The following is a 26,132-nucleotide window of genomic DNA, read 5'->3' as shown; positions in this document are numbered from 1 at the left end:
GAAGACACATCTGAAAGGACTAAAAAAAAAAAAGTAAAGTTTCACATAATGCTAAATCTAATCTCTTTGAATTGACTCCAAAGTCACTGGACAGGTTTACCTTGGCAAGGCTCCTGGCTGTGCTCAAACCCACAATGAAAAAACTTCTAATTGTAAATTACCACTTCGACAACAAAAAGAAAAACCTGTATTCAAATTGCCTCCTTAGGGAACTGTCAATACTTCCTCTAGCACTAAAAGGAACAGAATTTTCACCTCTGCATTCAGAACTGAAACAAAAAAAACTAAACAATAAACAAAGCAAAAAAAATCTTGAATTTGAGCAGCTGGCTGCAATGACAATAAAATTGCTACTTGTCAAGAAGAGGAATAGCAAAAGAAACTGCAGTCATGTAAATGGCATCCAACTGCAGAATCCTGCCAATGTTTTACCAGCTTCATCAACAAATGTCTTTCTTCCAGCACTGCAAGGATAGACACTTTGCTTCAAGGGAAGTAACACTGGATATAATTATTTTTTTTATGCTAAAAGATACAGGTAACATATTATAAAAAGCAGTTGTTTCTTCAAGAGTTTCACTGAACTTATGCTTTAAATGTCTGTTTTTACTGCTCTATACAACTGGGTAGAAAAATAGACTTGGTCTGAAAGTTACCAGTTTTGCATTGAAAAGGAAGGATAACTTTTTTCCATGGGTCAAATGGAATTTTTTGCATCACTTTTAAGTCACAGCTTATTTCAAACCTTACCTATGATTAATATTTATTTTCTTTAATTCAAAATTCATTTGTTGCTACCCTTTAGAATTGCTACACACTTAAATCTGATTGAAAAAATATGTAAATTAGCCAAGTGAAGAAAATAGGTTGCAAGCAGTTACAGAGTATTTCTGCTACAGACAATGCAAGTTATTCAAATTGTTTCAGTCATGCCTAATTCAAGTTTCATCACTGAAATTAGACTTTTCTTCCATTACTTTCAGAGGATTCAAAATTGGACACTAGAGATATATTGTTTTCTCTGTTGTATCATTATTAAAAACAAATATAAAGGTAATTCTGTAGTATAAGAACATAAAAAGGCCTTCCTAATACAAAAGTGGAGAACACCAGCATTTTGGTGCCATTGAATTAAATTTCGATCCCCGTTTGCTGAAGTGGCACAGCTACTAGGCAGAGGCCATGAGTGGAGGTTCCAGTCAGAACTCAGCAACTGCAAAACACACAGGGGTAGGTGTCATGTATTTCATGAGATCCAGGACCAGGTTGCATCCAGAGAGACAATTTAGATGGAAAAGCACAAAATGGTTTGATGGCATAGTTTTAACAAGGCTCTCAACCCCTCCAACATCTTTAAAACCTCATTTTCAAAATCAGAAGCACACACTCGTTCGTGTACACTTCTCCAGACCCTGCTTCACAGCTAAAAGAAAAAATGCAAAACCATCTCTCCACAAAAGTCAAGGCATCAAAATTCACCCTCTCCTACCCATCCTCAGTGTGACAAACCTGCTCTTTGTTCCCTGTCAAAAAACATGCACATCCTTGCTTCCTTCAAAAAGTATAGCGTTGTGCTCTGTGACCTTTACATTTGGGCTGCTAAGATTACTCAAAAAGTGTCATTGATGGGTGAAACAAGGAGAAAGCCCTTATCCTGGGAGACATTTTGAGACTTCAAGACCATCTGGTGTTTTGTCAGATGAGTCCCAAAGTTGCACAGGTACAACACATACAAATCATAATTATCATGTAGGATTCACAGAGGCTGAGCATATCTCTGCATTTCTATAGTAATTTTAAATGTTCTTTTAGCTCACTAGCCTACGCTTCTCCACTGGTAGGAGGAGGGATAGTACAGTGCCAAAAGGTGCGGTACAATATTAGAATTGGGACATTACAGTTTTGGAAATTAAAAGCTATAAGGCATGACTGATATTTTTAAATACACAAGGGGTATCCCTACACTTAGGAAGGAGAAAAGAAGAGGGACTGGCTTGCTAACGGAAACAAATTATCAGAACACCAGAACAAATGATCATTAACTGGCAATGATAATTCTTTAGTCAGGGAAGAAAATTTCTTAAGGACCACAGCACTGAAGGTACCTGACCTGATTTCAAACAAGAGTACTAAGAGATGGTAAACTATACTTTTTTTAGGAGGCAGCCTCATCGGCATGTAAGAGGGATGGTGGGTCCTGGCTATGTACAGCAGCAGGGCACAGGACTTCACGGCAGAGGGATTTCTTTCCCACTATAGAGCAGGATCACATCTTTGTGTGTTCTAAATATCAGTCTCCTGTGCTGAGCATCCCCAAATGGCAGGAAAGTCTGGCTGGAATCAAGACACCTCTTGCATTAATAGAGAAAAAAAAGAGATCTCTCTGTTGGGCTCCAAAATTGTTTATTGTTTGGTTTGGTGGGGTTTTTTGGTTGGTAGGTTGGTTAGTTTTTGATTGATTTTTGGTTTTCTTCCTTTTTTTTTTTTTTTTTATTTCCTTAACAAAACCTACATAGTGTAGCATTGGTATGTGCAACCAATAGTCTCTTAATTTTCATGCACTCCATGCACTTTGTTGGTGCATATCTGGATGAACTCAGTATGCCAGTCTCACCAGGTGGAAGGAACACAGAAGTGACATAAGATAAAGAAATAATGAGGTGATGGAAGAGGGAAAAAACAAATAATCAAATGTTTCTGTCAAGTCTGATGCTATCATACAGAAAAACAACAGCTTTTCTCCACTCTCTTCAGAGCTTCACCAGTTACCTGAATCCAAGAAGAATGGCAGTTGCTATTACAAGGGCAGAGAAGGAAAGAGCATATCCAATGGTGTATATGATGGATAAATTCAGGAGCTGTTCTTCTGGTGCATCCTGAGAGCATATAAAGGAGAAAAGAAAAAAAAAAAAGTAATAAAAAAAAAAAGGAGTGGGGGTAAAGACAGAGCTCAGAGGCTTCAGTTTTCTCCCAGCTGCTTTTTAACTTTTCTTAATGATAACCAGAAGTCAAGAAGTCACTCTCCTACTTTCAAGTTTAAATGCACATATCAAATTAGTCATCCACTTTTCATATGTTCTAAAGAAATAAAAATTTAATCTTACTTCCCCAGCTGCTCCCAGTGTTCACTCAAACAGTTGGGCTTTCCAGCCAGGCTAGAAAATAGATAATGTGACATTATTTCATAATAAAGTTGGAGAGGCATGAATTACCACACAAGCAAGTCTTAAACAGATGGCAGGAAGCAGAGACACAACTCATCCCTGCAGTAAAAATGGCAAAGCTGGTGTATTCAGACTTGAACACTTACAGCAAGTCTCCTTACTGCTATAATGAGGAGGTAGTCCTTTGGCTACAACTGTACTTAGAAATAAAACAAGACAGGTCCTATTCATTGACTCTGAGGCAAAACATGCCTTGCATTCATATAACTAATCTCTTTTTGGCCCCCAAAAAGTCTCTTTTCTGCCTCAGGTATACAACCTCCTGGTAATGAACCATCACCCAACACCATCTCATGACCTTGGTGCTACAGCACCAAGGAGTGAGTGAGCTGATAGGGGCCAGAGCAGCAGTGATGCTCACACCCCCTGTCAGCTCTGGGCTATGGTTCTCTTCAAGTTCACTGTCGAAGACATGACCGCTGAGACCCTTGCTTGAAAGCACTGGCCAAAATATTTAAGGAGAAGTATATGAAACACTACAGGCAACACAGGCTTAGTGCTCAGAGTCTGAGACACATTCATATTCTCTATTCTGCTTCATTTCTAAGTACATATCTTTGTCTAAATAGACTCAGGCATTTTACTTCCTGTCTTCAAGCTGCTAATTCTGCAATTGACTCCTGAGACCTGTGCTGTACAAAGAAATATATTCCTTGTACTTCAGAAATAAGTGCAGCTATTCAGATGTACTTTGCACAGCCAGGAGGATTTAAGGTGAACATACAGGCTGCTCCTCAGGGATTTGCTAGGTTAATGTTTTAAAAGGAATTATATGAGAGCTGCCTTATGAAAAATCTCTTCAATATCAAAGCTCAGTGAGCTACTGAGATCTGACAATTTAGAACATCTACACAGATCAAAATCATATTACACATTTAAAGTAAACAATGTTATTTTATAAGGATGCAATCACAAACACCTTGGGTCTTGTTTTAGCAACAGTTGCAACATAATACAAAGCAAACTTGTCAAAATGACCTCTTGTTCTCACGCACAAGATGCATAAACAAGCAGGCTATTAAGGGGCTCTATATACATTAGCTGAAAACCAAACAGTTGTTCGCATTTCAGGGAGTGACAACATGTACACAGGGTTTTAGAATCCAGATCTGTTCACGGAAACTTGGAGGCAAGTGCCAAACAACTATGTCTTACCACTAGGTATCTTTCTCCTTGGCATGTGTCAACACAGCTGTGGAAGAAACCATAATGGCAAACAAGGGAAAGACAAACAACCAGGCTTACACTTTGCTTTAAGATAACATGCTGTGCTGGGATAACCCAGAACATGGATGGGACAAGGAATAAGGCTGCAAATTAAAGGGAAAGGTTAGATTTAACATATTTGGAGAATTAGAAACTCTCTTTTCCCATCTTCTTTGAGTCTGCACCCATTTATTCCTTCTGAAGAATGAAGCAATGAGCAATGGGAACTCCAGAGGACACAGATCCTGCAGCACTTGGGAACTTCATATACTTGAACTGTTTTGGCAAGGTATGCACTAGTTCCCAGTGCCCTGAGACACACAGAGTACATTCAGTTTACGTGAGGAAAAGCAACACCCTTGGAGGCTCACAGCAGGAGTGGTATCACGTGTCATGGGAACGTACTCAGTGCACTAGCTGACGCCAATGGCTGACAAAAGTCCCCTGGAAATCCTTATGCTCTGCTTCATTTGTTGCCAGGTCTCTCAGCTCCCTACAGAGTATAGAGCACTAGGGCAAGGAAATAACACTGACAAACCTATTCCATGGCCCATGGCAAATTAAGGTAAAAAGATAAAAAAAAACTCAAACAAACAAAAAGTAGGGACTGCCCCCTGCCCAAAGGTCAAAACAAATATCCTTCAGTTCAGTTCATCTTAATCACCTTAATAGCTGCTAACAAGACAGAGAGAACAATCACTTTACTGCAGCAACAGGCCAATAGAAGAAAATGCAAAGGAATAACATTAGGTCACTCCTCCAGTTTGTGGGGGCTGCAGTTGAGCCCCTGCACTGCACCGCAGCTGGGACTACCTGGTTCACTTCTCCTGGCTCTCTCATGAATATTTAAACTCGTTCTTTTCTACCCTCCATGCTCTTTTTGTTGAAGGGGAGAGGCCTGATGTCCCTTTCCCCCAGGCTCACTGAAGTAAGACACCCAGGATGAGTTGGTAAAGGTTACTTTGACAGAACAAAAATGTGTGAACATCAAAGACTATATTTTTCTTTTTTCTATTTTGTCCTAAACAAACACAACAGAAAGATATGGAAACTCTTACCTGGTCAGAGGCCTCACATTCAGACAGGTTCCTCCAGGGAAGCGTCGAATTCTCTTTCAGCAGCCATGTCCCTTCCAGGGTGCAAAACCGGTACACCTGCCCATGCAGCACTGCCAGAAGCAAAACAAGCCACAGTGTTAATGGGAAAAGAGGCTCCTCATGAGGCAAGGTGCAGCCTTTCATCCTCACAGGTGGCTCCCCTGGCTGGAGGGGAAGCCACCACACTGCCAGGGGAGCTCTTTGCCTGCTCCCTGCCTGCAGCAGATGCTGCTGCTGCTCATCCTTAAGGCCAGGGAATGGTTTGGGAGGACACAGCTGCAAAAGGACCAGACAGCACATCCTCCAGGACAACTGCTAACAGTCTGAAATAGTTGCTGCTGTCTTTGCGGGGATTTTACAACATGCATAAATGCTAGTTCAATGAAATATTAAATTTTAAGACACAAAAATTTTGGAAATGTTAAGCCTCAGCTTCAAAATTCACAACGAAAAGAAGGCGCATAAAGAGCAAATGTGCTTTTTCTTTTCTAATATCGTGCAGACTCAGATAAACCTCAGAACAGGTACACTAACACAGCTTCTCAAAATGTAAATGCTTAGACAAACATCTGTGCTACAAAATGAGGCCATAAATCTTTGCCTAAACTGCCCATGTATTCTTTTTATTCTGTCTGTCTACATGTTTGAATAACAAAAACAGCAGTAAATAAACTGCCTTTCCAAAGCAGTTAGCAGCTTGATCTTGTAAAAGCAGGTACAATGAAATGGCTCATAATAAAATTACATTGGACTGAAGCACCAAAATGAAAGTACAAAGGGAAAGCAGCACTCAACCACAGCATATTGAAAGAAAACTTATCTCTGGTATCTGGAGTATTGGGGAAGGAGGGGCTGCCGTATATGGAAGGAGGGGCTGACCACTTGGGAAGAATATAAGGCTGTTGTCAGAGGGTGCAGGGAGGCAACTAGGAAAGCTAAGTCCTCCTTAGAATTAAACCTGGCGAGAGGGGTCAAGGACAACAGGAAGAGCTTTTTCAAATGCGTGACAGATAAAACTAATACCAGGGGCAATGTAGGCCCACTGATGAACAAGGTGGGTGCCCTGGTGACAGAAGATACACAGAACACCTTCTTTGTCTCTGTCTACTCTGCCAGAAGCTGTCTTGAGGAGCCCCGTACTGCTGAGACCCCAGAGGAAGTCAAGGCAATGAAGGAGTTTGCCTCGGTTGATGAGGACTGAGTTAGGGAGCAATTAAGCAATCTGGACATCCATAAATCCATGGGTCTGGATGGGATGCACCCGTGGGTGCTGAGGGAGCTGGCTGAGGTCATTACGTGACCACCCTCCATCACCTTTGCCAAGTCTTGGGAAACGGGAGAGGTGCTTGCGGACTGGAGGAAAGCAAATATCACTCCAGTCTTCAAAAAGGGCAAGAAGGCTGTGCTGCCATCCAGACACCTGGACAGGCTGGAGAGTTGGGCAGGGAAAAATTTAATGAAATATAACAAGGGCAAGTGTAGAGTTTTGCATCTGGGTAGGAACAACCCCAGGTACCAGTATAGGTTAGGGAATGACCTATTAGAGAGCAGTGTAGGGGAAAAGAACCTGAGGGTCCTGGTGGACAGCAGGATGACCATGAGCCAGCACTCTGCCCTTGTGGCCAGGAAGGCCAATGGCATCCTGGGGTGTATTAGAAGTGAGGTGGTTAGTAGGTCGAGAGAGGTTCTCCTTCCCCTCTACTCCGCCCTGGTGAGACCACACGTGGAATATTGTGTCCAGTTCTGGGCCCCTCAGTTCCAGAAGGACAGGGAACTGCTGGAGAGAGTCCAGTGCAGGGCAACAAAGATGATTAAGGGAGTGGAGCATCTCCCATATGAGGAAAGGCTGAGGGAGCTGGGGCTCTTTAGCCTGGAGAAGAGGAGACTGAGGGGTGACCTTATTAATGCTTATAACTATAGAAAGGGTGAGTGTCACGAGGATGGAGCCAGGCTCTTCTCGATGACAACCAATGATAGGACAAGAGGTAATGGGTGTAAACTGGAACACAAGAGGTTCCACTTAAATTTGAGACGAAACTTCTTCTCAGTAAGGGTGACAGAACGCTGGAATGGGCTGCCCAGGGGGATTGTGGAATCTCCTACCCTGGAGACATTCAAAACCTGCCTGGACACATTCCTGTGTAGCCTCATCTAAGTGTTCCTGCTCCGGCAGGGGGATTGGACTAGATGATCTTTAGAGGTCCCTTCCAGTTCCTAACATTCTGTGATTCTGTGATATAAGCAACCCAGAGGTGCTCCTGTACTGGAGCACAGCAAACAGTTTCTTACTAATTACATTTTTGACCCAGTAAACTGACCTAGCCTACATTATGAAGGTACCCCTAAGAAAGCGGTGCTGGGTCAACTGCTCAACCAGGGTTAGCCTCTATCAAGGCAGTGTTTGGAAACAGATGCTTAGAACATTTTGACGTATGAGAAGTTGAATTAGAAGGATTCAGCTCTACACAGGTATCAAAATACCTCTCAATTACTGCTTTTGCTCAGACCCAGCCTTGCCTGCTACAACCTCATCCCACTGTCAGCTCCCTCATTACTGCAAACCAGAACTCATTGGAACTCAGCATTCCTGTTTCATTGGGAAAACATTAAAACTTATTTGAAATTATAACAACCCAATATGCTATTTGCATATTAGTTGACAACACGTACTTTGTTTGATAATTGTCAGTGGTAGACTAGTACTCTAAGTGAAGAATGATTTTTCAAAAAATAATCTAGACATTCATATTATAATAAGCCATTTCTAATGAGTATGCTAAACGGTAACTGAAAATGGTTTTGGGTAAGCATAGTCTATTCACTTTTGTAATTGGTGTCACTGAAAATACCAGTAAGAGATAATATAAAGTTATCTGAGATGATATAAAAATTAAGTCATGTCTCATGGAGGTTTTTCCTTTGTATCAAGAATACCTGTTTGCATAAGTTTACACAAACACAGAAGGAGAAACTAGGTCAGTGCAACATATACATTCACATCCATTAATGTTTTGCCACTTGCTCCCATTATCTGCTGGCAGTTGCTACAATCTTAAGGATATTTCAGCTGATGGGGGGTAGCAAATAGGAAAGCATCATTTCTTTTTCCCCTCAAGATTAATGGGCAGCAAACTGAAGTAATTAATTCAAAATATTACGCAAAGGTAGCTCTCGGAATCAGTAAACATTACATATTAGAAGCTAACGAAGCTGAAATCCAGAGGGTGAAAGCCTAGAGGGTCACAGGACTCAGAAATTCAGTCTGACTGTCATTGCATGAGCTGTAACCAAGTATTACAAGACAAAATAAAAGAAATTTCGCTATCTTCCTGAAAAAAAAGGAAAAACTTGCTAAAGGGGAATTGATTAAAAACCACGCAAACAAACAAACAAAACCCAAACCAAACCAAACAAGAACAAAAAAAACGCCACACAAATGTTATTCTACATCTTCTGAAACGGTGAATTTTTTCCCCCAGTACTTCTGACTGTCAAGGTCTCATCGGGATGTAGGTTTAGCCTCAATGTATTTATATTCTCTCCAAATCATCATGACACATCTTAATTTTTTTTTTTTTATTGATAAAATATCTTCTGCAATAACGAGAAAAAAATCTACTGTATGCTGAAACCTGGCATATATTGGAGAATGGAAGAGTTTACAGTAAATGAAACATGAAATTTGCCATCAGACAGAAAGACAAGGCAATTAATGTAGGTATTTAAAAAAGTGAATGTAACCCTTTTACACTGTAAAGGAGAGTTCCTGCCACATCTAGGAGTCGCAAACACTTGAACTGGACTGATGGCTCTTATGGACCTCTGGGTAGCCACAAGCCAGCTGTGTCAGGTTGTTGTAACCTCGCTGCTTGCCAAAACAGTGGTGGTCAGTGCAGGATGCAGAGGCAACTGAAGACGAACTGGGCTGTTTCTCTCCAGGAAGAGCCTTAAGAAGCAAAGAAATAATCGAACCAAAAATCCAAACAGATGAGACTGTGTATGAGTACATCTGGTCTATGGAATAATTTATTAGTCAAAATGCTTATGAGATAGAAAAAATTAAAAAAATAAAACTTAGACTTCAAGGCAGTGTGGAGATTCTGGTTGAAGCATGGAGCTATGCTCATGAAAGAGTTGAGAGACAGCACAAACCACAACACGAAGAAAGTGCAGGAGTGATGTACTGCAGGCAGCCAGTTACTCTCAGGAATGTGAAAACAAGTCTCACCATTGTGGAAACAGATTATTTGCAGTTATGTATTGAATACCAGAGAACCCCCACAACATCAGCAGAGGTTTACTGTAGGGGCTGTGAAGTGCTCGGTGATGGATAGATCCTGCAACTGGTCACATCCAGAACCAACACTGTGCAGGACCTATGAAGCAAACCCAGCCCAGGGGTGCTGCCATCTTTATGTGCTGCATGATTGGCCACAGAAGCTCCCCAGAAAAGGAGGCCCCAAGCCACAGCCCCATCAGCCTTGGCCTTCAGGCAGCACAGCTGCTGCAGGATGCACCTTTGGAGCAAACCTCCCTCCCCGAACTGCAGCATCCTGCAGCCACTCCTGTTTTCCCTGTTTCCAAGAAGCACAATGCAAACAGCTTCCATCTATTAATACTCACCCTCTGGGCAAGAGGCTCCATCCCAATCAGCCAACTGCTACCACCCAAACACAACAAAAAGGCTGTTAAGTGACTGACAGCTCAGAAGAGACATTACCTTCACTCAGGGGTGTCAAACTCATTTTCATCGTGGGCCACGTCAGCCTCATGGTTGCCTTCAAAGGCCTGAATGTAGTTTTAGGACAGTCCTTAACTGAACATCCAGCCTTAACTGAAGACTCTTCCCTGGTCTTGCCTCACTGAAGAGCGGGATGGAGAACAGCCTCAACAGCAGAAACTCTGCTCTGGTGCATCTCCAAATTAACTGATAAAAACCTGAAGTGGAGACTTTAGATCTTTTTGTTTGTTTGTTTCATCTACAAACTAAATTCTCATATTTGCTTAATGAAAGCAATTCTGACTCATTTCAAAGGGATCCACTGGCTTTTAATCTTTTAATCAAGGACTTTCTGATTTTTTTTGATTCAAGCACTGCATGTATTTTACCACTCTTACTGCTCAGAGTAAAGCATGTGGTTTGCATTAAAGCTACCTACAAATGTTCTTAAAACAATTTTTTCACGTTTACTTTTTATTACTTCCTCTCTGCACAGCTGGTCATGGCTTAGGATGGCAGAGATCTTCAACTTCCTAAAAGGGATAGAGGGGTAGTGTTTCTATATACTGTCTCTTTGCTGTGGGCCAGATCCAAAGCTCACCAGGAATCTTATTTCCTTCAGCTTTCATGTAAAGTCATTTCTCAAAAAAATTCAGTTACTATACCTACAGAGGCAAACTAACAATGACAGGCTCTGAGGTTGCCTGCGTGCCGTGACAGTAGGAAGGCACACACACAGCTTCCCCCTCAACTGCTGAGCAATTTCAGCTTCTTGCGTGTAGGTGGTTTAGTCAGAGGTGATTCACATTTGTCTGTGCCTGAATTCTGCAGAGTGACTCAGGCCCTCTTACCTTTAATGCAATACAAATACCAAACATACAAGAACCAGCTTCAGTTCTAATAGACCAGCATGATGAACAACCTTTTCTCAAGGTTCAAGTGGCTGCTGCCTCCCTGCTATCCTACAATACCTTTCTCCTGTGCTATAGTGCTTTTTGTTACCATATAGTCAATGTTTTAAAACACAGTGATTATTACATTCTAGAATTGGCTTTCATCCTCTGCAAACAAACAAACAAACAAAGACTACAGCCAGTGCATAGGGAATCTGATTTTATTTAATCTATAAGCATTCACTCACAAAAGTTGCCTAAGGAACAGCAGCTTAATGGCACCAGTATATTTGAACAGTGCCAATCACACCATATTACATGCAAAAACATAGATTGATGCCCAAAAATGCGGTGTCTGTAAACTGAAAAAAGACAGAGAGCTCAAGGGTTAGCACTGAAGTTAATATAACATCTATCTATTTCTCTGATAAGTCTGTAAATCAAATAAAATACTACAATTAGCCAAATACTGTTACATGAGGAGAAAATATGCTATGACATAGGCAGGAGGCTCACAAACATTTCCTTATTATCCACCTTTTACTAGAAATAAAACACAATTAAATTATTTCTCTACTTAAAACAACCAACCTGATCTGTGTTTTACATCAGGGTGTCGAGGTCTGTGTGAGATTACTCACCCAACTGTACCTGAGGGTAAATTGGAACATTATTCATTGTAAAAACAAATTACAGCATGTCCTATCCAATCAATTCTATTCAGGCAGAGCGATGAGAGAATCAGAAAAAGAACAAGAGAGCACACAGTTCTACCTGGCTGCTATGTGTCAAGTATTATAGACCTCTCTTCTGTTAATACCTCTTCTCTGTTTCCAGCAGGGGAAAAGTTTTGGAAAAAGGTAACAGTTTTCTACATGAAACAGGGACTCTGTATTACGAAAGCATCATGACAGTCTTCAAAGCAGACTGACTCATTCCTGAAATGAGCAACTTGCCCTTTGATGGGGACAACAATTTATCAGAACTTCAGAGGTTGTGCCCCCAATCAGCAGCTCTGTTCAGCTCTCATTTGGTGTGACCTGGGCACTGCTCTCCTGAAAGGAGCCACTCTTGGCTGTAAAAGCTGCTGCATAAGTGTCACTCAGTCCCAAGCCCTGTGCTGCTTACAGTGAAGACATCCTAAACCCAGGACTTGTGCACTCACGTGTGAGCCTGCAGCTGGAAACACACTACCAGCCTGATCACGAAGCCTCCAGGGAGCAGGAGGAGCTCCAGCCTGCATTACTGTCCAAGAATCACATTTATCAAAATGAGCCTTTATGCTGGGCTCACTGCCACATCATCTGAAATTATATTACCTCAACAAGCAGTTTAACTACGAGTACTTTATATAGTATATCTTCTCACTATTCCTCCTACTCCGTAGCGTATTTGTCATCCCAACTCCTTTGCTTTAGTCATGATAAAAAAAAAATGGAAAACCAGCTATGTGTTGTATTTTGCCTTGAAGGCAGAAATGTTGGTGGTCACTTCAAGTTCTTGCAGCAGGTAGAGAATAATTTTCAGTTATATTATATAGTTTGGTGAGAGGTGGGGAAACAGATTTGAACAGCCCCACTGTGAATTGTCCTCATCACTAGCTCCTAGCCTGAAAGATCCAAGAATCCCTACAGCCTCTTACAACAAAAAAACCCAATTATTTCAGTGAATAAGAGTTACAAGAGAGAGTCATGCATCCACACTCCTACAAAGAGGTGGTTGTGCACTTATGCAGACCTAACAGAACTTTACATAGTGCAAAGGGAGATCCAATTAAGCAAGCGCAGTCCATGCCACAGGCTGCACAAACTCACCCTGAATGTCCTGGAAATCCTCAATGCCTGAATCCTGTGCTGTGCTATCGAAAGCACAAAGTCAGAGACTCTACATATGGAGATGATGCTGTTTGTCTCACTCAAGGGATACTGCCTGCATATAAATCTGTATTTTAAAATATTTGTTTTGGAATTACATTAACAGAACAAAATGAAACATTCAAGAATTCGGAAGCATTAAGCTAAAGCTCCTTATGTGGGGTTTAGTTCCCCCCAATAACAGTTTCCATGTACAGAGTAATACATTTTTTCCAACAGAAACAACTGTTTTGTTCAGGATACTGAATAGAGAGAGATCATTTAATGGGAAATTATTTACCCTTACCACTGTGAGATGTTAAGTCATATTTGAGCATACTGAACCAAGTCTATACCAATTACTGTGTTTTTTTATTTGCATGGTATACCCAAAGACCACCAATTTACCTGTCCAATGAACACTAAGTGCTATCATCTTATATGTGTACACAGATAATCCAAAAAATAAAGATCATATTCTAGTCACATAGTAAAGCCAGATTTATACAACAAAGAACATTATGCCACCAAATTCGTTCTGCACAGGCATTCAGTTCTCCTAGCACAGTGATTATCATTATCAGCTCTGCAATATCTTGCCCCAGTCAACACAAATTCCTACAGTTAATGAGGCAATGATCTTGCAGAGAAGAGCTCCCTTTACTACATACCCCACAAGCAGACCCATTCTGCACAGGGAAGGAATACAAGATCAGTGGAAAAATGGCAGAATATAGCTTCATAATTAAAAACTACTTGCATAATGATAGCCAATAAAGGTTGCGTGAGCAAGGCAGACCATGCCAAATCATAAAACATTAATTACATTGTAACCTTACACATCGCTGGGTATGAGTTAGTATTAATAAAAATTAAAATATCTTTCTGAAAAACAATACTGTTTTTTAACACAGAGTATTGCCCTAAAAGAAGTCATACTCTCCAAGCATTTCAGCTGAATGTATTGAGAAAGAGTTGCATTAACTATGCTAGACTATACTGAACCCTAACATAGCTTTTTGAAATATACTTAAAAAAAACAAGTCATAAAAATGCATGCATGTATGTGTGCATTAGGTTTAATAGAGAGTGTTTATGAACGATAAAAGATATGTGAATTAATGCAATAAAAGGAGGTTTTTTAGTGAAAAACAAGTATTTATGATAATGGTTCAGCTTTGTGAAGGTTTGGTAAGATATCAAAAAGCACCATTAAAACTTTTGTTCAGAATAAATAAAAGTCAGTTGGAATAAATCTATTGCAACAACAAACGTGACTGGAAGTTTAATGTGTTAGAAACTTGTAAAAACTGTGCTAAGAGGTTTTGTGTTTCAAAGTTATTTGATCAGTTAATGTAATGAATTGAAGACATCTCGTTAGAGGATTTTAAAATGAAGCAAAAAATTATGCAATAAAAAGTGTTCTTAAAAGCTTGCAAAAGACAACTAAAGGGCAGAGGAAGGCTTCTATTTTACTATGCCCATACTTCAGGGACTTGTAAAAATAACAACAAAAAAAACCACAAATAAACAAACAAAACATGCAGAGAGTTAAAAGAAAAACAAGCTAAAAAAAAAAAGGGAAACAGCTAGGCAAATCATTAGAATAATGCTTGCTGACCTAAAGCAAGGAAAAACAACTTTGAGAAAAAATAAACAGAAAACTAGTATGTTAAATATGCACAGCTAGGAGGGAGAGGGAAGTACACATGTAAATAAACACCAGTTGTTTGATGTATCTTCTGAGCAAAACAAGAAGCTCCAGAAGACGCAGGCTGAAACCATCACCAGGTGCTGCAAACAATCTGCAGGGAAATTAGTGGTATTTAGTCATCCTCAAAAACGATGGTATAGAGAAACAATGATTCAATAATCCTAATTTGTAATCTCTGACAGGACAGTTATAAAGATAAAAAAATCCTAAATGACTGGAAGCTTTCAGCACAGGCAACTGCAAAACATATCATGAAAAGGAACCCAAACCATCCAGCTTCATTTAGAGATGACTATAATTCCAGAAGTATTACCCACTATCTACACAAAGTAAAGGAAGTGGATACTTCAAAGTAGATCAAATACAATGAAGTGCCCCTTGCATTTCAAAGCGTGAAGACATACATTTTTATTAAGCAAGCTGTGCACTTTAGCCTTGGTTAAAGCTTAATACTTCTGTATACAGGAGCTAAAGCATGTGAAGCTGTAAAGAAAAATCTTATCAACTGGTAAAGGCTTTCCTACAGACGTTGCTCTTCTACTCTCTGCAGACTTAGCATTACAGACATATGATGCATTTACATGATAAGAAGTAGTACTGTATGATAAAACCCCAAACCCAGATAGCTTAGGTGTAGGAAGAAGTACAGCCCTTCATTCTACTGCTCAGGACACTGTCTTGTGCCACATCAATATATCCCTGTGCTTTGCCCATGGATTTCTCTGCTATACAACAAGGGGAGATCGATTTCGAGTTTCAAGCTCCATAGCAGATATGCCCTAACACTAACACTTCTCTCAGCTCCTACTCTGACCTGCCATTCCCCAAAAACACTGGACTTAAAATTGCAACCTGACTCCAGCCTCTCACATCTCCTTTCTCCCCAGTCCATTCCTTGGCCCTTCTCATAGCATCCCAGCAGCTCCTCCTGTTCCAGCCAAGCAGTGAGGAGGGGTGAAATCAATGAAGCACCTCTGCTCTGTCACCTGGAGCCTACTGTGGCCAGCAAGGGCATGAGAAGTCTCCCTCAGGCCATGTGTCAAATACAGATCTGGCCTGACAGTCACACAGGATTTTGGAGAAAGAATCACTGCTCTGCTCTCATGTGGCCTCTGGAGACTACAGGTACAAACCGTGGGAAGTCTAGGGAACATACATAAGGAATTCACCCCTGTGAGCAGCAAGAGGCATATCACCAGTACCGTAGGAGCTGTCTTCTCCATCCACGTGTTGAAATGTAGAGAAAAGTTTTGACAAAAGGCTTTTGAAAATCATCAGCCTTAAAGCAGACTTCTATTGTGTTGAATCTCAGTCAAGCAAAGTTCTGTAAACCTATAAGCTACTAAATACAAGCTCTTACAAATAACAAAAAAACTCACCAAGTGCTTTCATTATGGAAGCCACCATTTTTTGTGTCAATAATGACTGGAGGCCACTAAAGCTGCAGTTACATCCAGATTTACCTTTCCATTACAAAGCCGAATCTTAACACCAGTCTGATTCTTACCCTCCTTCTCAAAGTTGGAACCTACCCCGACCTGAAAAACCAGGAACACTTACACCATTCTGCTGGTATCTGCCCCAAGTTTTCTATTGCATTTTTGTTTCCATTCAGTTTTCATTGCTTGAAAGGTATTTGGATGGACATACAATCCTTTTGACTTAAACTCTTCCTGCCAAGGTGCAAAGCCTTTCCTTGAATATGCACTGCCAATGCCACCTGACATCTCTAAAAACTTAGACAAGCCCACTGTCATTCATCAGCTACACAAACGCAATATTTTCCACATTTTCATCCATGCTTTCATTCTGTTTAAAAGAAATTGTTGATGCCCTGCTTCATCAAGCTCCAGGACAATTATCAGGCAGCCTTTGCATGCAGAAGCCAATTTTTCGCTTTCAGAGGAAATATGCTGATGAACACTTGATCCTTTTCTTGCCCAATTCATTTCTGCTCATTCCAGTTGTCAAAAAGTAAATTAGTTCCAGAAAGGTCAGATGAGTCTGGCCAGGTGCCAACCACCACTATCATTATTACTGTCATTGAACTAGTCATGTACTCAGGTTCTCTCATAAACATGTTGCCCAGAGAAACTTTGTTCTTATTCAAAGAAAATTTGAAGTGATTTATGGGAATCCTAACAGTTAACGTTTGGAGCATGTTTGAGGAAGATTAGACATACTTTCAAAATTCATAGCAGGGACCTAGATCTTTCATGCAAGACCTAGACTATTACAGAAAACTCTCAAGGGGAAAGTTACCAGCAAAACATGCAGGTGTAAAAGGATAATACTGCAAAATAAACAAAACTGTGTACACAATTAACAAGTGCAATCATTGTGTAGGTTAGCACATTTTCAAATTAAAGCTTTATTTGTGAAATAGCATGAAAGGGAGGATGTTCTTAATGAGACTGCTTACCTGCAGACACCTTTTAAGTCAGTCCACAATTTTTGCATGACTAGTCTGCCAAATGAAAATATTATAAAAAATTCAAATAGAGAGCTAATAACTTCAAGAAGCAAAGAGTGTGATTTGCCTTTACATGAAGCATTTACTTTTATAGCTATATGAGTAGCTTGAGTTGTACCTTCACCCAAACTGAACTGAGGATCTTGGAAGAAAGAAGGAACCTTTAAGCTCACTATCACACCAGAAGTGTATTTATTATAAGAGAGAATGCATATAAGCTGGATGTGAGAAGACCCCTTCTCATAAGCCAAAGGTAAAGTGCCAGGGACTCCCGAAAAAGATAGGAAGAAGCAAGTTGTAGGTCATATGGCTCTTCTAGCAAGTTACACTCTACCTATGCTATTTTCAGGTCAGGTATTCATGTTTTATCCCATCTTTGAGACTTGAGAAAGAAAAAAAAATCAATACTAATTAGCAACATTTAAGTAAGCCAGAAAGAAAATAAGCTGTTTTCAAGAAGGCATTTAATTATGTAGCACATACAAGATCCATGTTTATTCAGGCCCTTAATTAGTTCAGTTTACTCTTTGTCCGCTGTAATTAAAAAACGCAAATTCTTAAGTGCAAGTAACATAAAGAAAGGTTTGAGGTCCCTTTGTTTAAGAGACTATACTGGTACTGGGAACAAATAAGAGTGGGTAGATAACATACACTTCAGTTATGCAAGACCTGTAATAAGAGCATAAATAAAGTTTAAGGTAACTGGGGAGCTCAAACATGTCTGTTGGAAGCTAAGCTGTCTGCTGGACTAGCATGGGCAAGGTGCAGATGTGTTCCAGTAGCTTCCTTGCAGCTGAGTGTAACAGTGTCTACTTCTCACTTAAATGTCCTAGTCACAGTCAGATCAGCTGGGGCCAACTTGTCAAGCAGTGAAAGAACAAGGCTCAGCTGTGTCTCTGCAGAGGTGTGCCTTGATATCCTTGGCAGTACATCTCAAGGAATTACTTTAACAAAACAAAACCCACTATACAGTTACAACTGAAAAATTAGTGGAAAAGGTGCAGTCCTGCCAACTACTCTCACTCCCACAGATGCCGTCACAGCAAGCTGATATCCCACGGCAAGGCTGGCTAGCATTTATGCCATGTCCTGCAGTGCAGAAAACTAAATTCTTCCTAGAGGGCTTCAGGTGACCAGATCTACACCTGACATGAGCAACAAGCAGCTGCTTCCATCACCCATGTATGCACTTCAGTGCCTGGCCACATGCAAAATCTCCTTCTGTTCCTATCACATATTTGATGAGGAATGCTCATGTTTTGGTTGCAGCAGAAGAGGAATCAGAGCATATAGCATTTCACTGTCCCTAAAGGAGGTCACATATGTCACCCCAGCTGAAAGTTCATAAGCCACTGCTCAGTTGCATGTACCTCAATCTAAAGTTTACCAGCAATCTATTTAAGAATATATTTAATGTATTTAAACAATTGATAAAATGGAGAACGGCACTGCCACATGGCCCAAAATAGATGCATGTTAATAATATCTGTCAATGATTTTTAAAATTATTTGTGCCAACAACCCCTATATCTACCCTTGAGATGAGCAGTATACGTTCTAGAGTTCTCTGGTGTACTCCCAGATGGAGACTAACAAACAGAGGCAGAGATTAACTTCAAGGACTAGGAGGTTTTGGGTTATTTTTAAGCAAAATGAGATTGCCAATTAGCTTGAGACAGCATTTAGTGTAAGGAAGTATAAATTTTAAATTGCTTATAGGTTAGCAAATGCCAAGCAACATATTTTTGCTGAAAAAAGGTCACAACCCTTTCCAGAATTATGGAGAGCCTTCTGGAAACCTCGTTTTATTAGAACAAAGAAGAGAAGAAATGTAATAAATTTCTAACAATCTTCACTGTATTAAATATTTGAAATGAAATTTATTTTCTTGCATGTTAAAAGACAAACAAGTAATTTAGTTATACACTCACATACCAATCTGTTATTTTGGTTTTAAGAAGATCATAGAATCATAGAATAGATTATGTTGGAAGGGATCTCCAAAGACCATCCAGTCCAACCCCCCTGCAGTAAGCAGGGACACCTTCAACTAGATCAGGTTGCTCAGAGCCCTGTCCAACCTGGCCTTGAATGTCTCCAGGGATGGGGCATCTGCCACCTCTCTAGGCAATCTGTGCCAGTATTTTACCATCTTCACTGTAAAAATTTTCTTCCTTGTGCCTAGCCTGAATCTCTTCTCTTTTAGTTTAAAAACATTACCCCTTGTCCTATCGCAACAGGCTCTGCTAAAAAGTCTGTCCATCTTTCTTACAGGTCACTTTTAAGTACTGGAAGGCTGCGATAAAGTCTCCCCAGAGCCTTCTGTTCTCCAGGATCAACAACCCCAACACTTTTAGCCTGTCCTCATAGGAGAGGTGCTCCACCCCTCTGATCATTTTCTTGGCCCTCCTCTGGATCCTCTCCAGCAAGTCCATGCAAATGCACATTGCCAGCCCATGTCCAATCTTTCATCCACCAGTAGCCCCAAGTCCTTCTCCACAGGGCAGCTCTCAATCCCTTCATCCCCCAGCCTGTATGGATACTGGGAGTTGCCCCGACCCAGGCGCAGGGCCTTGCACTTGGCCTTGTTGAACCTCAGGAGGCTTGCATGGGTCCACTTATTGAGCTTGTCCAGGTCCCTCTGGGTGGCATCTCAAACTATGAAACTGGATGATTAAACAAAAAGTGAGATTAAACTAGACAAGGTTTAACCTGGTCCCCCAAACCAAATGTTCCAGCCACGCATATACCTCAAAACTGTCTGAAATAAAATTCACACACAAATGCCTGCTTCCTCAGCTGTAGGGCTTTCCACAGACCCCCCTAAAAAGCAACAGCCCTTTTTCAGCCCTTCTCCTTGGTGGGCACAACAACCACAGATTAATCTCTCAGATCCCAAACAAAATCCCTTTCAACACTGATTTTTCTGCTGCTTGTGTAGCAGGGAATAGGATCTGCAGTATTGCCATGCATGATGCTGTTACAACTGTGTAAGTCTATAATCACAGCTTTTGGGCAGGTAAATATCGGGGCTTGCACAGTTCATGATGTAAACAGTAGCCAGAACTAAGCTAGACACTAATGCAGGGTGGGGACTGTGCAGACAATTTCATCACCTCTGCTGCACCATAAGAAGGCTTACCTATATGTCATAGGCCTAGGGAAATTGCTTTTAAAAGGCATAAAATCCTCATGGTCAGACTGGCAACCTCTGGCACTTTGCATTTCTGACATAATGCCCCATTTCCACACAAAGCCTCATGCAGAGCCCACCCATACCTAAAGACACATCAGGAAAAGTAGTTCTGTCACTAGAGAGGGAATAGGGAGTGCTGGGGAAAGGGTCTCAAACATAGGTTACAATAGGGGGAAATGAGAAAAAGCTGACCTGGATGTGTCCCTGCACCTGAAGTTAATCTGGAGCAGCAACCCAGTCTCTGGCCTCTGTATTACCACACCGCCACATGAAGCTCATTTCACGCAATCTCTGTGACTAGGAAAACTATTGTGCAAAGTACAGCTGTGGTCCCAGATCTCCACTACATCCTTCAGCTTACTAGATTTAATCAGACCCTGACTGGATCACCAGTAGCTAGAAGGCAGCCACAAGGTTACTATCAGAGCTGGTCTTTCAGATCTTTCCTGTCACAGGGTGAAAAGCTATGCTGTTTCCAGGGGTCCCTAGGCTATGATTTATCCGGTCTTCTGGGAGAAAAAAAAGGAGCAGATGGCACCATTGCAACACGTAATGCAGTAAAGAGAGGATAATATAGAAAATTAAAGTGAATTTTAGGAGACAAGTGATTCAAGCAAAGGTGAATGGCAATGAAAGTTATTTGTTAAACAAAGGAAAGGATTTCAAACTAGAAGAAAGATGGATCTAGAGAGCATAAAGAACTACAAAGCACTGAGAACTCATGGTCAACTGCAGTTAAAAGCATACAAGCCACCTAGCCCTTTACTTGGTACAAGAAAAACTCAGGATTTAACAAGAGCTTGGCAGTTCTGGAGTCCTCCAATGGTCTACGTATGGTCATACTGGAAGACTTCTCAGTAGTACAGACAATTTATTGGGTCTTATGTCTCAATCCAGAACTGAAGAGAATACAATGCACACCTGGGGTACAGTCTCTGATTTAGTTTCCTCCAAAGATTCCAAAACTGCTCAAACTAACTCAGTCACAGTGAGCAGGGCAATCAGGGGCTTGCTTCAAAATTCACTACAATGCCAGAGCAAGATACCAATAAAGATACAGACTCGCAGTTACGTCAGTTCAGGTGTCCAGCCACCTCAAAACCAGAGATGCATCCTAAGCTGAAACAAAAGCATTCAAAGAGTTTAGAAAATTTTGAGCGGAGTTTGGAATAACAGCCACATCTCTGTTAATGCAAGTTTACAGCCAGCCTTTGTGCACCCAGTGCATATAGGAGCAACTGACACGGCTACTGTTCACATAACTCTTGTCTGAAACTAGTACCTCTGGAAGGTTTTTTTAATTAAAAAGGATTTAGTGCTATTAAACAATAAAATATCAGAACCCCAGAGGAGGCATAATTGCAAGATGAATTGTGCAGCTCCACAGTTTCCAAATCCACATGGTGTTACTGGCAGCTGGCCTTCAATTATAAGAACATAACAAGAAAAAGCACACAGTGAGGTGAGGTGCCTGCCTTCCTTAAAGGAACACTGCTGCCCTTGGAGGTGTCTGCACTGACTGGACTTTGACACAGCTGCTGCCCTAGTGTAACTCATGGTAATCTCACTGAGGACAATGTCGATAGCAAGACATGCAAAGTTTACCTGGTGTAACTTCAATGCTACCATAAACCGAGTAGGCCTTCTGGGTTTTCACTAAAGGCAAGGTTTGGCCCAAGACACATATGGGACCAAAAGCTTTGACTCAGGCAGTCAGATGTATGTGAAATTTGCCTACAACAAGCTTTGGCCATGGTCCAAAATCTGTGCTGGCAACTTCACAAGACAAATCCTTTTAGCAATAACCTCCCTCCTGCTACTTCAGCATCTCCCCATGAAGACCCACCCAACAGTGGGAGTTACATAAGAACAAACAGGAGCAAAACAGAGTCGGAGTGAAATAACCCATATAGGTTTGAAATTGCTGTAGTGTGCTTTTTTCAGAGATGTATAAGCAGGCTAAAAGAAACACTTTTTTTGGGGGGGAGGGAGTAGGGGGAGAGCCAGGGAAGCAAGGCATGGCAGAAATTAAGTGTGTGTTTGTTTTGGTAATCCAGACATTTCACTTCATATTTTGAAAGCATTTCAAAATACCACTTTGAAAAACAAGAAGAGAAAATTTATGAATTTCACTACAGCCCTTCCTTTGACCAAAATCAGATTCCCCTCCACTTTCTGTCTGCCCCAATATCACTGCTTCTCATTGTCCCAAAGGGCTTCCTCACTACATGCACAAAGCTATTTTATATGGCGCTACAGGGACATAGATGATTTTATTAACTCCTACCATGTAGTTTCCAGCCCAGCAGCGTCTGGGGTCCTCATCTGCTATGATACCAAACAACTGCATTGTGCTGTGAGACATTTGCCACATATTTCTCATTCCAGTGACAATGGTTTAACCTGCACTAAAGCAGAGGCTGCTCTAAACCTCAGGTCCTTTTGCTTCAGTGTGATAATGATTACCCAGTTGCCTCAAATATCCTTATTTCACAATTTAATCTGTTGAGTTAAGACAATGCTATAATGGCCAATACACTTGATGCAGATCCATGCTAATACAGCTGCACTCACACCATTCAGGAAACTGATCTGCATGAGGGAAAAAAACCCACCACCAACAACAACACAAAAAACACACAACAAAAAACACTTTAAATGAGCGAGAACAAAACCCCACATTTCAGTCAGGTGAAATTCTCAATCTAGTTTGCTGCACAGCCACAGATAGAAAAAAGGTACTAGTGAAGTGTCACTGATGAAACATGTAATAAACCAACCTTTGCGTCACATCCCAGAAGTGCACCAACAACCCAATGCCCAGTACTTCAGTGCAAGCTATAAACCAAAAAATCCTCTAAAAACTTGGGTTTAGTTTCCTTATGTGTCACAAAGCAAATCTGTAAAAGTACACGGATACATGTTTTCAAACATAAAATCCTAGTATAATGTTGTGATCTTTTTTTCTATCCGATTATCACTGACATATTCAGAGAGCCCATCCTTGCAGACAGCATACCAATGCTGAGTTTGGCCAGGATCCTGACACACCCACTAGGTAACACGACCGAAAAAAAAAAAGTCTCAGGTTCAGCATTTCTTACGAGATTTGACATACAAGTGGAACTGTATTGATTGTCTTCGCTGTAGTTTATAGGCTGCCTTAGCAAGCAGCACTTTCAAGAAGGGCAGAAGACGAATGTTGCAATCACAAGCGAGTGATGCTGAGACAAAATCTTGCAACTGCATGCAGTGCTTAGCACAAAAGATCTGCAAGCCCATTCTCCGTGGGTTTGTCTTTTGAAAGTTTGGTCTTGAGTGTCTGTATGCATACAAGTCTGGATAGACGTACAACACTGACAACAGCACTTTTATTCTCAAGTTTTTCAATGAACAGATTCCCATCTCCCTGCCATTGCTCTTGTACCTTGAGATAAATGAGCAATCTGAAGACCCGGAGAAAGCATTACTGCTGAACCCATACCCACTATGCAAGCGATGATTCAGAAGCTGCCACACTAAAGAAGCAAGAAGAAAGCTACATCTCAGTGAGCACCTCTGTGGCAGCAAGTAGAGACAAAAAAGCTACTAACATGACATAAGGTTGGACTAGTGACACAGCGTATACCTGCTGAGCAGGTAAAAAGTTCTCCGTATCATTTGCGACTTGCCAGTCTGACAGGCAACCTGCTGAGCTACAGTTGCTGTCGGTATTTGCAGAAGGGCAGGCTCAAGACTAACAGCCACTAGGATAAGAAGAGTGGGACACAAGAATAAAAATTGTTAAAGTGTAAGGTTTGCAAAACCTGTAATTGATCAAGCAATGCTCCAGCATTACAAACTCTTCCCACACAAATTATTTTCCCTATCTCCTACTCTAGCTGACACCAAAGGAATTTGTAACATGTTACAGTAACTAGTTATCAAGACTTATCATCTCAAAAAAATTAACAGAAATGGAGAATCACAAAACAGCTGTGACTGGAAGGAGACTCTGGGGATTTCCTAGTGCAACACCTTGCTTAGAGCATGGTGAACTAGGGCAAGTTGCTCAGGTCTGTGTCCAGTCAACTTTAACCATCTTCAAGGATAGAGACTCCAAAACCTCTCTGGGTCACCTGTTCCAGTTGTTTGATCAATCTCACAGTAAAATAATTGTGTTTAAAGGAAATGTCCCGTATTTCAACTTGTGACCATACACATTGATAAGATCCCTGCTGAGACTTCTCTTCTCCAGGCTGAAAAACACCAGCTCTCTCAGCTTCATTTTACCAGAGAGACATTTGTATCCCTTACTAAGGGGCCAAAGTTCATAACCATTTCCTGGATTTGCTACAGTATGTTCAACATCTCTTTCATACTGGGGAGTCCAGAACTGGACAAAGCACTCCCGATGTGTCATCCCCTTGAACTGACAGAGATGCTGTTCATAATATAGCCCAGGAAGCTGTTGGTGGTGTTTGCCTCAAGGGCACATTGCCTCTCATGCTGAGCCGCTGAGCTGCTTTCCAGCCAGTCAGTACTGGTGCATACAGCTATTCCTAACCAGTGGCAGGACTTTACACTTCCTTTTGCAGAACTTCACAGGATTCCTGCCAGCCACTTACTTTGACCTCTCAAGGTCCTTCTGAATGGCAGCGCAACCATGTGATGTTATCAGCCACTCCTCTCAGTTTGTACGGTCTGCAAACTTGCTGAAGGTGCACTCAGTTCCATCATACAGACTATTAATAAAGATGTTAAACAGTATTGGCCCTACTACCAATCCATGGGGTACATCATCAGGGATCAGTTTCCAACTGGCCTTTGTGCTGCTGACCACAACCACATATGCCCAGCAGCTCAGCCAGTTTTTCAGTTAATCACGTTGTTCATTTGTCTAATGCACACTCCATCAGTTTGTCAATGAGAATGTTATGGCAGACAGTGTCAAAAGCCATGCTAAAGTCAAGATAAACACATCCACTGCTCTCCCCTTATCCACCAAGCTAGTCATCTCATCAGGTTTGTTAAGCATGATTTCACCTCCATAAATCCATGCTGACTACTCCAAATCACCTTCCTGTCCTTTATGTGTTTGGAAACAGTTTCCACGATTATTTGCTCTGTCACCTTCCTGGGCACTGATGCAAGGCTGATCACATATAGTTCCCAGATTCTCCTCCTTGTGCTTGAAGATAGTGGTGGCAATTGCTTTCTTACAGTCCTCAGGAGTTTCTCTCAATTGCTATGACCTTTCAAAGGCAATCACGAGCGGCCTCACAATGGTATTAATCAGTTCATTCAGCACTTGTTAGTATACCCCACCAAGTCCCATGGAGTTTTGTATGTCCCATTTAAACATTTCATAGTCCAGTCCTCTTCAACTAAGGGTAAATATTCCTTGCTCCCAACTTTACCACATCTCCATGGCCTGGTATTGCTGAAAGCAAGCTTTACCAGTAAAGGCCATGACAAAGAAAGGCAGCAAGTACCTCAGTCATTTCCCCATCCTTTGTCACAAGATCCTCCTATCCCATTCAGCAGTAGATCCAAATTTCTCTCATTTCTGTTTAGGAGCTCTTTTTGTTGCCTTTCACATCACTTATCAGATTCTGCATAGGCTTTGACTTTCCTAATCCTATCTTTGAATGATCAGTGCCTCTATATGCTTCCTGGGTCACCTGTCTCTCCTCCAAAATTTCAGAGAAATGGCTAGGTCATAACAAGACTTGCACTCAGTGCTTGCCCTATTTTAGTACCCCATCATAACCAGT

General features: G+C 41.2%; 1 protein-coding gene across 5 annotated transcripts in view; it reads right to left on the bottom strand.

Moving 5' to 3' along the window:
* Positions 1-26,132, bottom strand: part of GLP1R (glucagon like peptide 1 receptor) — an 89,171-nt gene that overhangs the window by 26,050 nt on the left and 36,989 nt on the right. For all 5 annotated transcript variants that reach the window (XR_010471547.1, XR_010471546.1, XM_065058157.1 and 2 more), the window contains exons 4-5: positions 5,489-5,598; positions 2,770-2,876 (exon numbers count right to left, since the gene is read on the bottom strand). Coding sequence is in view for 3 of the 5 variants with exons in the window: in XM_065058157.1 (XP_064914229.1) it covers positions 2,770-2,876; positions 5,489-5,598 (217 nt within the window). In the remaining 2 variants the exon portion in view is untranslated. The remainder of the gene's footprint in view (positions 1-2,769; positions 2,877-5,488; positions 5,599-26,132) is intronic.

Source organism: Columba livia, chromosome 3 (genome assembly GCF_036013475.1).
Source record: "Columba livia isolate bColLiv1 breed racing homer chromosome 3, bColLiv1.pat.W.v2, whole genome shotgun sequence".
Classification (NCBI taxonomy): Eukaryota; Metazoa; Chordata; class Aves; order Columbiformes; family Columbidae; genus Columba; species Columba livia.
The sequence above is the reverse complement of the archived record's forward strand: the minus strand, read 5'-3'. Positions and strand labels throughout refer to the sequence as shown.